Source organism: Tamandua tetradactyla, chromosome 10, assembly GCF_023851605.1.
Source record: "Tamandua tetradactyla isolate mTamTet1 chromosome 10, mTamTet1.pri, whole genome shotgun sequence".
NCBI lineage: Eukaryota > Metazoa > Chordata > Mammalia > Pilosa > Myrmecophagidae > Tamandua > Tamandua tetradactyla.
This window is the reverse complement of record NC_135336.1, coordinates 49,837,202-49,853,040: the sequence shown is the minus strand read 5'-3', so window position 1 is coordinate 49,853,040 and position 15,839 is coordinate 49,837,202. Positions and strand designations below refer to the sequence as shown.

General features: G+C 37.5%; 1 protein-coding gene across 1 annotated transcript; it reads right to left on the bottom strand.

The window, feature by feature from the left end:
• Positions 1 to 1,636: 1,636 nt before the first annotated feature.
• Positions 1,637 to 14,844, bottom strand: CPOX (coproporphyrinogen oxidase). The gene is made up of 7 exons (XM_077118633.1): positions 14,201 to 14,844; positions 12,351 to 12,494; positions 11,132 to 11,242; positions 9,869 to 10,010; positions 7,600 to 7,818; positions 4,361 to 4,465; positions 1,637 to 3,037 (listed from the first exon to the last, which is right to left on the bottom strand). The coding sequence occupies exons 1-7, from the start codon at positions 14,709 to 14,711 to the stop codon at positions 2,950 to 2,952; spliced, it is 1,320 nt and encodes a 439-aa protein (XP_076974748.1). The 5' UTR covers positions 14,712 to 14,844; the 3' UTR covers positions 1,637 to 2,949.
• Positions 14,845 to 15,839: the final 995 nt, after the last annotated feature.

The following is a 15,839-nucleotide window of genomic DNA, read 5'->3' as shown; positions in this document are numbered from 1 at the left end:
CAGCCTTATTCATTTCTCTACTTGAAGTCATATCCCTTTTTCAACTTTCTAAACAGTTCCTGTATGCGTTACTGCTGTTGGAAAGGAAGGACTGGCCACAATGGGCAAGAAGGAACTTTGGGGACTGATGAAATGTTCTATATATTGATTGCAATGGTGGTTACATGACTCTATGCATTTGGTCAATATTTACAGAAAGCATATGTAAAAAGGGTAATTTTTAGTCTATGAAATTATATCTCATTAAATCTGACTTTACTTTTTTTAAGTGTTATGATAGTGAAAAATTGGAAATGAACTAAAAGCCCAAAATTAGTCACATTCTAAGTAAATTAGGTAAAATGAAATGCTATAAAATCATTAAAATGGCATTTATTTTTCATATTAATAGACCTATATAGCATTAATTTAAAACACTGAGTATGTCTAGTATGAAGACATACATAGTAGACATATCTGGAAAGATGCATATTTAAAAGTGTTAATAGGAGCTGTCTCTTACTGGTGAGACTGGCTAATTTTTTCTTTTTCTTTCTACTCTGCACTCTTTCTTTTTGAAAATTTTTCTATCACTTGAACTTTTTTTTTTCTTTTAAATAGTAGCATGCCAGGCTGGAGGTAGTGGTTTGGTGGATAGGAACTAGTGGTTAGAAATTTGATTCAAAGTATTCCTATCCCTCTCCCCTCCCAATCACACACCACTCCTTATTACTACTAATAAGCATGTGCAAGACGCAGTTCAGTGCTCAGGCCTTTGGAGGTGGGCCTCTAGTGGACTCAGAATAGATGTCAGTAATAATTTGCAAGAATAATTCACTTTGAATAACAGTAGAATGATCTATTTTCCAAGTTATACAACTACCATTTTTCATCCAGATATATTGCCTATTTCATAATAAAAATACATACTTACTGAAAAGTATAAAAAACTAAGATGCACAGAAATATGTTCAAGTATCATCTTAATCTGGTGCCCAGCCCCCAATAGCCTTCAACAAAACTAAGTAGGCTACAAGATCTAGTACTTTTTAATTTAAAAGGTAAACCGAGGTGTATTTTAACACTCGCTTCTATGTTTCTATATTATGCTTAAATGCTTTACATTCAATTCACTACAATAACATTCCCCAATTTTAAATATCAAGTTTGATGAGTTTTGGGAAATGTATACAGTGCTGTAACCACTATCACAATGCAAGATATAGAACATTTCCAACACCTCAGAGTTCTTTTGTGCCCTTTCACAGTTAATTCCATTTCTCTACCCCCGGCCTCTGGCAACTACTGATCTGTTTTCTGTCATTAAAGTCCTGCCTATCCTAGGTTTTCATATAACGGAGTTATATTGTAGCTCTGGTTTTATGTCTGGCTGCTTTCACTTGGCATTTTGCTATTCATCCATGTTGTTGTATTTATCAATACTTTTTTCCTTTTTACTGTTGAGTAGTATTCTAATATATGGAAATACCACATATGTCACCTGCTGATGGCTTTTTTTCTAATTTTGGGTTATCATGAAAATTCAAGTACAAAACATATGTTTTTATTTTTCTTGAGTATACACCTAAGAATGAGGAACTACAGTTTTAGTACTAATAAATATTGTGCCTTCCCTTCATCAATTATCCTGACAAAAAGAAGAATACAAATATTTCTTACATAGCTTTACTTCATAATAAATTTATTAGTGGATCTGTTGTAAAATATTTGAGGAAGTACAATGAGCTTCATAAATTTCCCTAAAAGGCCACACTCAATCAGACATTGAACATATTCCAGGAAAGTGCATAATAATCTGCAAGAGATACTAGTCCTCAGAAACACCAATATTTTATGACTCAAAGTAATATATCCACATTATTTTAGGAACAAAGAAGCTATACATAAACATTTCTGTTGTTTCTCTTATGAACAAAGGTAAGCATTGTAAAATTTGAAAAAGATCAATTTGATCAACTTCAATTAGTTCACCTTATAAAAAGAGATTAAATGCTTACATATTTCTTATACTAGTTATGTCTGCTTTAATTAAGGGAGGAAAATGTTTCTCAATTCATTTCCCAAATGAAAAATATTCCCAAACTTCACAACTTCCCCAGCATCATTCTTAGTCTCAACTTCCACATAGAAATATCTGAAATAGAAACATTTTAAGTATCAGAATCCAGGGACATAAGTTTTCACATTCAAAAGTGCAGAAATCCCAACATTAACAAACTATAGTATTGCAAAAAATCAAAACTACAACTTAAACATTCCTTATTTAAATAAGAATGAAGTTCACCTTTGAGGTTCACTATAGGGAATCACTGAATTATATCCCACTTGCACAGAAAAAGAAAATTTCAAGTATGCTTAAATATCTACAATTATAAAAATGGATATTTACTTTATAATATTATGGTCTTTAGACAGAAATACAAAGATTATGATCAAAGAAACTTCAGTAATGACAAAGGGAAACTTGTACCTTCATTTTATGTTGCTTTCTAAAGTTACTCATAAGTATCAACTTCATTGAATTTAGAAAAATAAAACATATCCCATGATGGAGATTTTTATGGCAAAAGCTAAAAGTTTTAAAAACTACATGGAACAAAAATAGCTCAAGAAACTTTCCTCATACAAATTATTATAATATTTAGATTTCCTTAATCTAATACTTGTAAACTCAATGTCATATTTTGTAAAGTAATCATATAAAAATGGCTCTAAAAATATGAATGAGTTTTTATATCAACTAATATTGTCTCTATCAACAATATGCCACCTCAGTACCTTTCACTGACAGCATCCAACAGAAACTCAACATTCTGAGGTGGACCCCAGAATGGAGAAGGCTCTGAGCACTAAGGCACAGCTAACCACCACACTGTGGCAATGGTGCCTGCCAGCAGAATGAGGGGCATAAATTCTGTATCCCCCAAACCCCAGCAGGATCTCTCTGCATCAATGCACCCAGTCCCTCGGATGGCGTAGAACTTCCAGAATTTCAGCTTCTTTGGAATTTTCTGAGGGTGAATGCATGTACTCCCACCTGTGTAAGACAAGAAAAGCAAAAAGAAAAAGTCAATAATAATAAAAATAATAATAAATGACATACATCTTTACTTTCTATTTTAAAAGTTTTAAAATAAATCAAAATTAAAATTCTAAAAGAGTAAGAAATGTCTTAATAGCTGTCTGATTTCACTCTGGCTAATGTGCCTTGTGTCTACTAAGCTTTTAACAAATATTTGCTGTTAAACAAATTAACATTGCTTAACAATTCTTGGGTACACTTTGGCCAATATTAATATCCTAGAGCCAAAACATACTTTTTTTAAAATTCAGAGTATGGGAAAATGTAGAACTTAGATAATTCATAGACAAACTTTTTTTAGCTTAATTCTTATGTGTTTATTTAATTGTGCTACTGTCTAATTATGCTTTCTTGTTGAAATAAATTTTATTTCAGAAGAAATAGTAATTTGATATTCTATAAAATATTGAGTAAATAATACCATGAATATTATACAGATATGGTCAAAATGACCAGGATATAGCATGAAATTTGGCAAACACTAGTTTAGACCAGGGGTGGCCAAGCTTTTCCTGTAAAGGGCCACATAGTAAATACTTAAGGCTTTGGGAAACCATGTATATTTGCATATTGTGTTTATGTTTATAACTATTCTTAGCTCAAAGGCTGTACAAAAATAGATCACAGTGTATTTGGATTTGGCTTGTAAGCCTTAAGTTTACAGACTCCTGGTTTAGACTATAAGAACCTAAAAGTGGCCTGTCCTATTAATGCTATTCAATGGAACAAACGTTTGGTTTATAATCAACCTACACCTGAGTTTGGGATTTGAACTACAATTAGAGGCCAGAAGCACCTGACATATCCCTCATACTTTCAAAGAAGCTGAAAACCTCACAAAAGAGAGTAAGAAATTTTCCATCAACAGCAATAATCTCTAATAAAGTTTAAATAGCTAGTATTTAAAAAAATTAAAAAGATAGCTAATATAGTCAAACAAATGTACTTTGCACATAGCTCCCCTTCCCAAAATTATGAAGTACAGAGGCTAATGTAGGCCCCCAGACACCACCACCAGCCCTATCTTCTCATTCCTCTACCATCTCCCTGCTCTCACACACAAAGCTATGTCATCATCCTGTCAGCCTGTAAAAATCCAATTTGATTTTCCTTAAATACTTGACTTTGACTTTCCTAAGAATCAGCAAAATCAAGTCCAACTAAGTTTTAGGTAAGGCGTTAGGTAAGACATTTGGTGTGTGAGCCTGCATATTTCGTGGGGGTTAGGGAATAGGGGAGGGGAGGGAAGAAATAACTTTCTATGAGTCATCTCCTTACCTGGCAGTTAGAGGTAAAGACATTAAGATGCTTTCAATCCTGGATCCTGGAGTGAAGAGGCCAAACTTTGTGCCCCTATCATATACCAGATTAAATTCCACATACCTGCCATAAAGACATCAAATAATGTTAAGCTTCAGCTAGCTAATTCTTAAAACTAATCCATAACGAATACTTAAAGAGATGCTTCTCCCCTCAGCCCCACCCCTCCCCAACCATTGAAACTGGCACAAAAAACACCAGTCTGCAGCCAGCTGAGTTTTCTCCATCTGGACAGACATGAATAAAAGTGTATTCTACCCATCAAACAAAAGGCTATAGATTCTGTCCCACACAGAGCAATTACAAGACAAGAAGGTTATGTTTTCCAATAAACAGAATGGACCAAAATTGAGAACTTTAAGGGACAATGACAATTAAGAAAAAGAATTGGCATCCTGTTTCTCAGGATAGCAAAGCTCCTTCTGGCTCAATCTACAGTCTGGATGTTTCAGAGTCAGAGATTTCATTTCATTGACTATAACTCACACGTACTTTAATAAGACAGTGTACGACTTTTGTAACTGAAAAGCCAAGTACTGTTAACAGTTATCTATTAATAATTACTAATATAGTCTACATATTCCCTTTCTTAAGTAAATTACATTAATGAGTAGTCATACAATTCAGTCTTCCTGAAAATTAAAAGCAATCATAGTAAAAAGATAGTATATGAGTCGCAGAACTCAGCTTTATTTTTTAGAAAAATAAAATCAGCAGAAACTTGGTTCAACATACTACTTTCCCATCAACTGCAAGAGTCTGAATGGGACTCCATCCAGCTTAAAAATCTGTTTGTCATCCAAGGGTGAAAGTCTCCCTGGCAGTGTGGGAGATGACTCCCAGGGATGAATCTGGCCCTGGCATCGTGGGATCAGCAATGCCATCATGACCAAAAGGGGGAAAAGAAGTATAACAAATAAGGTATCAGTGGCTGAGAGAGTTCAAATAAAGTCAAGATGCTACTCTGGAGGTTGCTCTTACACAAGCTTCAGTTAGACATTGCTACCTGTCATAACTTGCTAAACCCCAACCAAAACCATTCAAGCCAAGATTCTACAAAGGTCCCATGCTGTAGGGTAACTTTCCAGAAACCTGCAACCTCCAAATGAGTCCTTGGACCAGATAAATCCGGAAACCCAGAGAGCCCAGACTCTCCAGAACATCAGCTAATTCCATCCCCCTGTCCCATATTATTGGCCACCCCTTCCAATGTGAAAAAGTTGAATGGGCATAGCCCAAACACCCCTAAAGAATGGGAAAAATACCAAAGGTGATAGTGGAGTTATACAGAGAAGGTAGAGTTTTAACAAATGAGTATGATTGCTGAGTAATTATATTGATATTTCTTTTAGTCTCCAATATCTTAGAATAGTTAGAAGTAAAAACCTAAAATTGTGGAATTGTAACCCATACCAAACTAAGAAATCTGTTCTACAACTAACTACTGCACTGTGCTTTGAAATTTATTGCTTTTTTACATATGTTATCTTTCACAAAAAAGAAAAAAAATCAATTATGACGATAAAACAATATTTATTCCTTCTAGTCTCCAATGTTTTGGAGCCATTAGAAGGAAAAATCTGAGATATATGGTATGGTAGCCTATGACAAACTCTGGGATCTATCCCATAACTACTTGTTGAAGAGTGTTTTGAAAACTATTGCTTTTTCTTTCTTTGTTTTGTATATATGTTATATTACACAATTTAAAAAGTTAAACAAAAATACATCTCTGACATAAGGGATACTATATAAGAGTCTGTCTTCCCCATTTTAAAAGGATAATTTTTACTACTCAGAAAAATTTAGAATTACCAACAAATCTGAAAATTTCCCTAAATAATCCCTTTTTCAGATCATTTCTCATCATTCAGAAAATACTCTCCAGTCTAATCTTCCCTTAGATATTCTCACTTTTCCATTGGTTCCTATCTTTCAACACACCTTTATCAAAATACTATCTAGAATTCTACGGTACTTCACTTTTTTAATAAGCACCTTTTCTGCATGTGGAAATTAGCCAAAGGCCCTGCAAAAATGTAAATCATCTGCCTTGTGGATCCCTTCCTGGTCCTCACTGTTGATTTCTATTGATTGAATTTTGTGCATTAATAATAATACCTTCTTCATGACTGTTTCAAAGACAATTTAAGAGACTCTACTTAACTTCTTTCTTACTAGGACCATGGAAAATAATTTTAGTCTATTAACTACCTTTTTTTACCCCTAAACTTACCTTTTTGAAACATGATTTCTAAAGAATAGTTATGATTTTCTAGTTTGTCATTGATGTATTCAGACTTACCCTCAAAGATCTTGGTAAGAATCTCTCTAAATGGATTTTCTCTGGCCCACTTAATTTTTACACTCTGATCAGCCTGTACAATCACTGTGTCCCTGTCATGTTTTGAAAGAAATATGCCCCTTTCCCAAAATGAGCCCTTCTGATTCCCACCAGGTTTCACTGAAATCTGATCTTTCAAATTCTTCCTATACATTTATCCTCATTGAGCTGTCTGTAAATTATGGAATCTTAATATTTCCTTCAATTTAATGGTCAAATTTTATCCTATTTCCCTTTCTCAAAATATAACAAAATCAAAAATAAGTTAAAGGTCTTTAGTTTTTATTCTCCTATGAATAAGGTGACTATGAGACTGAAGTTCAAAGGCTTGCAACTGAGAGCAAGAGACTACATAAGAATGCCAAATAAGAGATATAAAGTCAAAGGGGAACCAGGCTGACAACTGCAAGGGAAACTCATATTTTGAGAGGGGAGGGGGAGTACCCTACAAAGAATACAGGTAACAGGTTATGAATATTTTCAATCGTCCTTTTAGGTATGACTTCCTCACTAAACTGAGCTTTTCAGCAGGCTCCATGTCACACTCACCTTTATAGCCAAGCAGGGGGCACACAAGAAATGTTGGATGAGAGAAGGATTGAGAAAGCTATATATGAAAAATAGTGAAAGAAGAGAGTTCTAAAACAGATGTATTGTTTAAGAAATAACTAAAAGAGAAAACTCAATCAACTCTCAGTTACCCAACTTTCATAAACAAAAACCAGATAGTACAGGTGAACATAAGAAAGGGTAAAGACAAAAATCACTTATCTTTAGCTTTGGAACACCCACTATTATCACAGCTACTCCACTTCCCCCACAGTTCTGCAATGAGATGATTTATTCCACTCACCGTCCTCTCCGGAGCTGCTGCCACAGCTTCTCCTGGGGAGTGAAAGAGTCACCACAGTGCTTTTTCACAAGGGGAATATAAGAGGGAACTACAGCCTGGGCACAGCTCTGCACAAAGCGAAACACCTCTTCTCTGGACGGAGAGTCAAGATCATCAAAAAAGATACCACCAATGCCTCTCCGCTCCCCACGATGGGCTATTAGAAAGTAGTCATCACACCTGGAAAACGCAAACAGGCCAAAGTGAGGTCGACAAGAAAGGTGCGAAAAGCATGTGAAACCTTCACACTATCCCCTCCTCACTTTTTGTTGAGCTATTGAAAAGAAACTAGGAGTTTAGATGGATTTCTTGCAGATACCACCAATGTAATAAAATGCTTATACTCTTTTATCTGCAAAGCAACAAGGCAATGCAACATAAGATTATCTAAACAACTTTAGTGAGAACAGCAACAGAGTCTAATATTCATATTGTCTTTCTTGAAACAACTGATGCTCCCGCTCTCAGAAACAACCCTGCTTTTGCAGGAGGTAGGAACACAGGAATCCTCTAGCAACAACAATGCCAACCAAGCCTGGGACTGGGCACAAATCCCTAAACTCCCAGAAGTCACTTCATTCACCAAAGGAGATGAAGGGATATAAAGTAAATAATTTCTGAGATCTCCTTTGGCAATAAAATCTTTATGACTCTATAGCATGCATGACTATGGGTAAGGCTGGAAGAAGGAAACGTCCAGAGAATAAGAGTCTTCAGACATATTCATGCTATCATGAGCAAGCACAAAATTCTCCATCTGTTTTTGAATCTTTTCCCCTCTATTTCCACTGGAGTGGGTTTCCTAAGAAGTTATTTCCTAAATCCAAATGTGTAGTAGAATGGTTTACATTTTGGAAATGTTTCTGCTAATAATCTCTACATAATAAGAACATAAGTAGAAAAAGCAGTACAAACAAAAACTAGAAGTAATTTATTTTGTTTTCTTTTTTTTAACATGGGCAGGTACCGGGAATCGAACCCAGGTCTCGGACATGGCAGGTGAGAACTCTGCCACTGAGCCACCATGGCCCGCCCGGAAACTAAAAGTAATTTAGAAGGTCACCTTAAAAACAGCCTTGATAGCTTAAACTCAAAAACAAAAACAAAAAAGGCAGCAGATGCAAATTCCAAGAATTGATGCACCGGGTAATTTACCTTGTAATTTTTTGGCTTTACTTTACATGCACATTTTATTACTGTAGTTAAGAAAGCATATCCTTAGCAAGGTTGTGAAATCATCTTTTAACCCAAATCATATCATTTTAAAACCTCTCTTAATGAGACTATAAAGTTAAGTGATTTACTGAACACTAAAAACTTTTTAACTAGACTACACTTTACATGTTTCATTTAGTAGTAATACTTAAAGTAATCTTAGTAACAGAAGAGTACACCAAAAAAGGGAAATGTTTAACTACCAGTCCTTCCTCCTGGAAGGTTACTAGTTTGTGGGAGAGGTAAAAACCTGCATCTGACACATATGCATCCAAGGCTATGTAGTTTTCAGTGGTCATGTTAAATCAAGAGGAGATTATTCAAATGCTTTATCTTTTCTGAGAATTTTAAACTTGAAGTTGATGCTCTTATATAAAAAAATCATCAACAATTCCAAATTATTGACACTAAAAGCAAAAAACAAAAAAACCTGTATGCTATTCATTTTGAAAAATGTTAATATACTCTAAGCACTGTTCAGTACTTTACTCTTATTCAGACATTTTATGACAAGACATTATTCAACATCTAGCAAACATTTCTGGTTTTATCACCTCTTTTGTTTCTTTTCCTTTCTACTTTTCTCCTTGTCCAAAATCCCTGATACACTGCAACACTGCATTTCTCCCCAGTGGTTCTTGGACTGCTCTTATCCCCTAACATATTCCCATGGTAACACCAAGAAAATAATTCTGGTCTGGAATGGCAACTATCTCATCTCAGGTTTAAAAAGTCTCTAATTATAGGCATAAATCACTACTCCTTAAGGTTTATATTCTACCATTCTAAATCATTTAGGATCAAAAAGAGATGCTGCTACTTAATTTATATACAGACATCCACATATTCCTAAATAAGTAACTAATTTTAAAACTATTATTACACTTCTTTTGGTGAGCAAATTTCAAACTTCACAAGCTGATGAAGTTATGTAGTGAAATACAGTTGCCTTCGGGACCCACCGAAGGAATAGGATATGCTTTTGGAGTTGTGATAGTTGAACACCTTTACGTACCATTTTTTAAATTTGGGGTAGAGATCTGGGCCGTGCTGGTCACACGCCTCCTTTAAAGTTCTATGAAAATGGACAGCATCCTCTTGATTCAAGTACGTTGGAGTAAGATCACATCCACCACCAAACCACCACTGCTTGTTACCTACCAAATCAAGACATGATTCTGATGAGGATTTTAATACTTGGAATATTACTGATCATACTCACAAACTTAATTTATTAAGTATGGGTGACAATCAAAAAATATTAAACTGAACAATCACTTCAGCTCTGAATGACCAGTAAGACCTAGGCAGGAAAGAGGTAGAGGCAGAAAGAAAAGGAAATAGGAAATTAAAAAGTGAGAGAGTAGGACCAGCAAGGGAAATGTATGCATGGCAGTGAATGATAAACAGGTGAATTAGGCAGTAAATCTCAACCTAGCTTTTATTAGAATCACATGGGGCACTTAAAATATCTCCATCAGATCAGAATTCATAAAACCAAATCTCTGGCCCAGGCATCTATAGTTCTTAAAAATTCTCCAGGTTTGTATGCTCCCTGAATTAAGAACCACCGTTACTCCCTTTTCTTACCCTCCAGAAAGGGTAAAAACATTTGCTGAGAGAGGCAACTTAACCATCTAAGAACAACTATTTCATGTTCTTACTTAGGTTTATAGGTTGTCAAAACCAGTTAACAACTTTTTTAAACATTAAAAGGCTGACTCAAACTGAAAGGCTTCAAAATGAAAAGTTAAAACAGTGACTTTAAAACTGACCTGGAGATACCAACAGGTGTAGGTGTGGTGTTGCACAGGGGCTCTGACATGCAGTAATAGTTGGCCCTACTGATAGGAGAGACAGGCTGAAACTAGATAGGCAGGAGGGATGATTGGCCGGCCCCATTTTAAACTGTTGATAATGCACTGGTGACTAGCAAAGCTATGCATGGGGAAGATATCTTCCAAAAGTTTTTTCTTTGGATGTAATGAATTTATATTTGCAAAGAACCCTTTGTGCAATCAGAAGTTCAGGTTCATTAAGTTACTCCTTCTCTGTTAGAGGAAAGACAGGGAGGTCAGAATCCAGCCAACTACCAGTCTTGTTTTTCATGTCCAGTGTATAATCTTTTGCAGTTGCCAAAGAATAAACCTTCATATCCTGTCTGGAAAACCTGGTAAGATCATATTTATTCTTTCTCTTCCAGAACTTATGCCCTCTTACCTGTTTCAAAATACACATTTTGCACAATGAGAGTTTCCACAGCTCCAGAGATACTTACCATCTGCTTCTTCTACTTCAAAGTATCTATAGTTGAAATGGATAGTAGGGGCATGAGGATTCTTGGGATGGATAACAGAGCTCACACCCATAGCAGAAAATGGCAATTTGCCTGGAAGGTAAAACATAATGAGCTGCTTTTAATCACCTGGCTTGATAAAAAACCACTTCAATGTGGTTTCTGGACAAATCTTCAAAAGCAACTTTTAAAACTGTCTCTGAAAATATAATTTTTCAAAAGTAATTAGAAAGAGCTACAACTCAACAACAAAAAGATACACAGTCCAATTAAAAATGGGCAGAGGACTTGAATAGACATTTCTCTAAATAAGATATATGACTGGCCAAAAAGCACATGAAAAGACGAATGCTCAACATCAACAGTCATTAAAGAAATGCAAATCAAAACTACAATGATACCATCTCACACCCACTAGAGTGTCGATAGTAAAAAACTGAAAATAAGGGTTGGTGAAGGTGTGGAGTGACTGAAATCCTCGCACCATCACTAAATGGTGTAATCACTGTGGAAAGAGTTTGGCAGTTCCTTGAAATTTTAAACCTGGAATTACCATATGAACCAGCAATTCCACTCCCTCTTGAGCATCCCTAGAGAACTGAAAACAGACTCAACTGATACTCATACATTAATGTTCATAGCAGCATTATTCACAATAGCCAAAAGATGGAAACAACCCATCCATGAACAGCTGAAATGAATGAACATGTGGTATATTCATACAATAGAATATTATTCCCAAAAAGAAGCAAGGTTCTGATATATGCTGCAACATAACGAAGACACTATGCTACAGGAAACAAACACAAAAGGACAAATGTCGCATGATTCTTCTTATATGACATGTCTACGACAGGTTACCTAATAGGAACAGAAAATAGATGAAACGTTACCAGGGGTTGGGGGGAATAATGGGGAGTTATTGCTCAATGGGTACAGAGTTTCTATTTGAGTTGATGAAAATCTTTAAAAATTGTGAGTGTCATTTATGCCACTGAATTGTACACTTAAAATGATTAAAATCATAGATTTTATGTTATATATATTTCACCACAATAGAAAAAGTAATTACTAATATACTTGTCTGGCATATGTACCCAAATGGCCTTTTCCAGAAGCAATATTTATTTTATTAAAAAAAACTTGTGGGAGGAAAAGTTTTGCATGACTTAGTAAAGGCTCTTAAGATTCTCTGAATTACCATCTTTGGTCTTCAGAATTTTCCCTCTGCTTCTCATTTGTTTTGCTGCTTCCTCAGAAAGATGCCCATGAACGACAGAAACATTCACGCCAGCCTTTTCAAAAATATTTCCATCTTGAAGCACACAGCTGATGCCACCACCTCCTGTTCATATAAATATAAAAAAGGGAGTGGATGTAAGGGTATATGCAATATCAAAACCACCCTTGAATGAAGGTGGTGGAGTTAGGAGTTATTTTCCTCCTCTAACTTCTAAATCTTCTATAACACCAGTATATTTATAATGCTTGAATAAAATAAAAATTAGGTAACTGGTTTAACTTTATAACATTAACTACTGCTATTGGGTAAATATTTATATCTCCTCACTTCTCTAAACTGGATATTTCTTCTACATTCTTATGACATTATCTATAAAAAAAAATCACTAGGTATGTACCCTTCAAATACTATTGTTCAGAATGATGCAAATATGTTATATGAGAGAAAGTTAAGGATAAAAACAAGAATGGGTATATTTGAAGGGTGTTCTCCTCTTATTGAATTTAAGGGCTCTAAATGTGTCTTTTTTTTTCTCAGCTTGCTATTTTAATTTTGTTTCTAGGCAATTAAAAATAGTAGATACTGGAATATTTAAGCGATTTCAGAAACTTAAACTGAGTGAGATGCTAATATTTAGATGTATGAGCCATTCCATTAGGAGCTATTTTTTTTTTTAAGGCATGAGGGTTCATATTTGGTTTCTTTTATTTCTAAGAACTTATAGAACTAGATAGGACACAAGATCAAGATAAGCCAGTACAACCCTTGAAGATTCCGTGGCCCAGAGAGGTAGAACAAGACCATACTTCTGACAGTGATTCAAACAATTCACCTCAGTACTTTCCGTGCATCAATGTCCCAAGCATTTTACATGTATTCATTTCATTTAATCTTCACAATAACCCCTATACATTAACTTTATGTCATCTCAAAGATGAGAAATTGTGGCATAAAATGGTTAAGTAACTTTCCAAGTTTATACAACTAGGCTAATGCTTGAGGTTGTGTCCTAGTTCAGTGATCTCCACCTGAAAACATTAAAGACTGGAAAACACCATGAAAACCAGATTTGACTTCACTCTATAGATGTGGCAATATCACAGCTCAAAATCTGCTGACAAGAAGTTACTGTATGATTCCCAGCTAGGAAAAGCTAGGAACCTTTCAAAATTATGACCAAAATGTGGGGTTTCATTAAAGGCAATAACATGGTCATGAATATGTGCAATTCTTTGAGAACTGGGTTTTAATACTGAAATATTTTGGCACTGGAAGAGAAGCATTTGGAAATGTGAAGGGAGCATTTGGTGGGAGTACTGGCAAGCCAATCAAATATTCCTTGTGCCACAGAAAAAAGTGCAGTCTGCCACAGTAGCACCCTCAGCTGGAGGAGTGTGACTGACAGGCAACATAGAGAGTGGAGTTTCTCTTTCATTCTCGTAGAGGAGAAAAGGGTAAACATACCTAGGGAATCAGATGAAATGTGTGGAAAAATCTACGTTCAGAAAAAAAATTGGATATTCACACTTGTCAGTTGTAAGTATCCCTAAGATTCCTAACAACCAAACAAACAAATGCTGTTATAGAGTTGTGAAGACTTAGGTACTAGAGTGACACAGATCTGGATCCACACTTGTAAGAACTGTAGTTGATGACCCTTTCTATGTCAATCTTTTTAACGGTGTCCCTTCCAACCAAGAGGACTGACCCTCTGTGGGATAACCCCATTTCACCCCTATCTTCTCCCTTTTCTGCCCGACCTCCTTTCTCCACCTCCACTTCAACCTCCCGCTGGGGGCCGACCTCACCTTCCTTCCTCTCCCACCGGTCCACAGAGAAGGTGGCGCCCTCGTCTACCTGTGCCAGTGCCTGGCACACTTGCGCCTGGGTTTCCATGATCAGCAGTTCCATCTTTGTCTTCATGTCGCCTGGCCTCCCCCGCAGCTCGTGAAGATCAGTCACAGGCGAATCCATAAAACAGCTGCAGCGGCGGGCCAGCGCGTCCTCCTCCTCCGGCCTCCCTGCCTGGGCTTTCTGCTCCCCGCCGCTCTTAGACAACATTTCCGCCCGCTTTACGTGCCCGAAGACCGCGGCGGCCAGCCCAGCCAGCCCCGCGGCCAGCCCGGCTCCCAGCCAGGGGCTACCTCCCGCCACGGGGCCGTGCCCCAGACCGCGGATCTGCACTGTGCCGGCCGTACCAGGCGGCCAGCAGATGCGCCCCGCTGCCCAGCGCAGGGACCAAGCGCGCAGCTCTCCGCAACCCCCCCGCGCCGCGCGCCGGCAAGGGCCTACGATCAGTCTACCCAGGTGCAATGCCATGCTCCCCACGTTGTCACCTTGGGCAATGCCCGCGTCTCAGAAACCGGCTGTCTGACACCCCGGCTACCGAGCCGGCGAGCCGCTCTGGAAGAGGGAACCTACAGAGGGGAAGAGCAACTACCGAGTCCGGCTGGCGGGCAGGAGGCGGGGGATGCTGGGAGCTGTAGTCCAGACTCCTATCGCCGCCTGCAGAGGGCCGAGCTTGCGGCGTCTCGGAGATAAGGTATCCACCGCCCTCAAGAGGGCAGGACGGTTGGGAAGAGCCCTGGGGCGTGGAGGGTGCAAAGGGGCTGTGGATACGAAAGGGAAGATAAGAGGGGTTCTCTTGTCCGGTACACCGCATCCTCTGTTTAATCAACCAGAGGGAGAAGACAAAGTACACCTGGGAGGTAGAGGACGGACCTGGGCAGAAATATGGCCTGATTTACATTTTCAAATAGAGTTTGCAGGATACAGATCCTTGCTCCGTGTCTATGGAATGTCCCTTAGCTCCAGGTCCTAGCCCTCCAGAGTTTGTAGACTAGGTGGAGGCAGAGTCTGGGAAACTCCTCCCCTAAGGGCTAGGTTTTAAAAGGAGTAGGAAAAGTAGTAAACGGCTCCTAAGTGAGTCCTAGGAAAAGATTTCATGGAATCGAGCCCACATCACAGTTCTTTCCCTAAAATCTTCCCAGGTCTTGCTCCTCCAGTGCTAGAAAAAGCAAGCACCTCCTCATGCTAGAAAAAGGAAAAGCAAAATAAAACAGCAAAGTTTTGCTTAACTAGTGTACAATTCCTCACCTGGTGTATTTGGGTGATTGAGAAAAGATTTAAAAATTCTATGGTTTTGGGGAAATATTTCACACTTTTAACACTTTCAACAACTCCTATAAACTAAGCAGGGCAAATATCCACATACCCCCACTTTTTCCATTTTCAGTTAGCCAACGCACGCATTTTAAAGAAACGAGGAAAGACACCAACGTTTGATACTCAGGGTTTTTTGTTCCAGCAATCATTCCACGGTCCCATGGTGTCTCCATTTAACAGTGTAAGAACAGTTCTCATGGGCTGTTTTGTCCTGTAAGTCTCCAAGATGATTTTAGTTTCCAGTTCTAGATAATAAATTAAAGCAGTGGTGAGTGTTCCAAG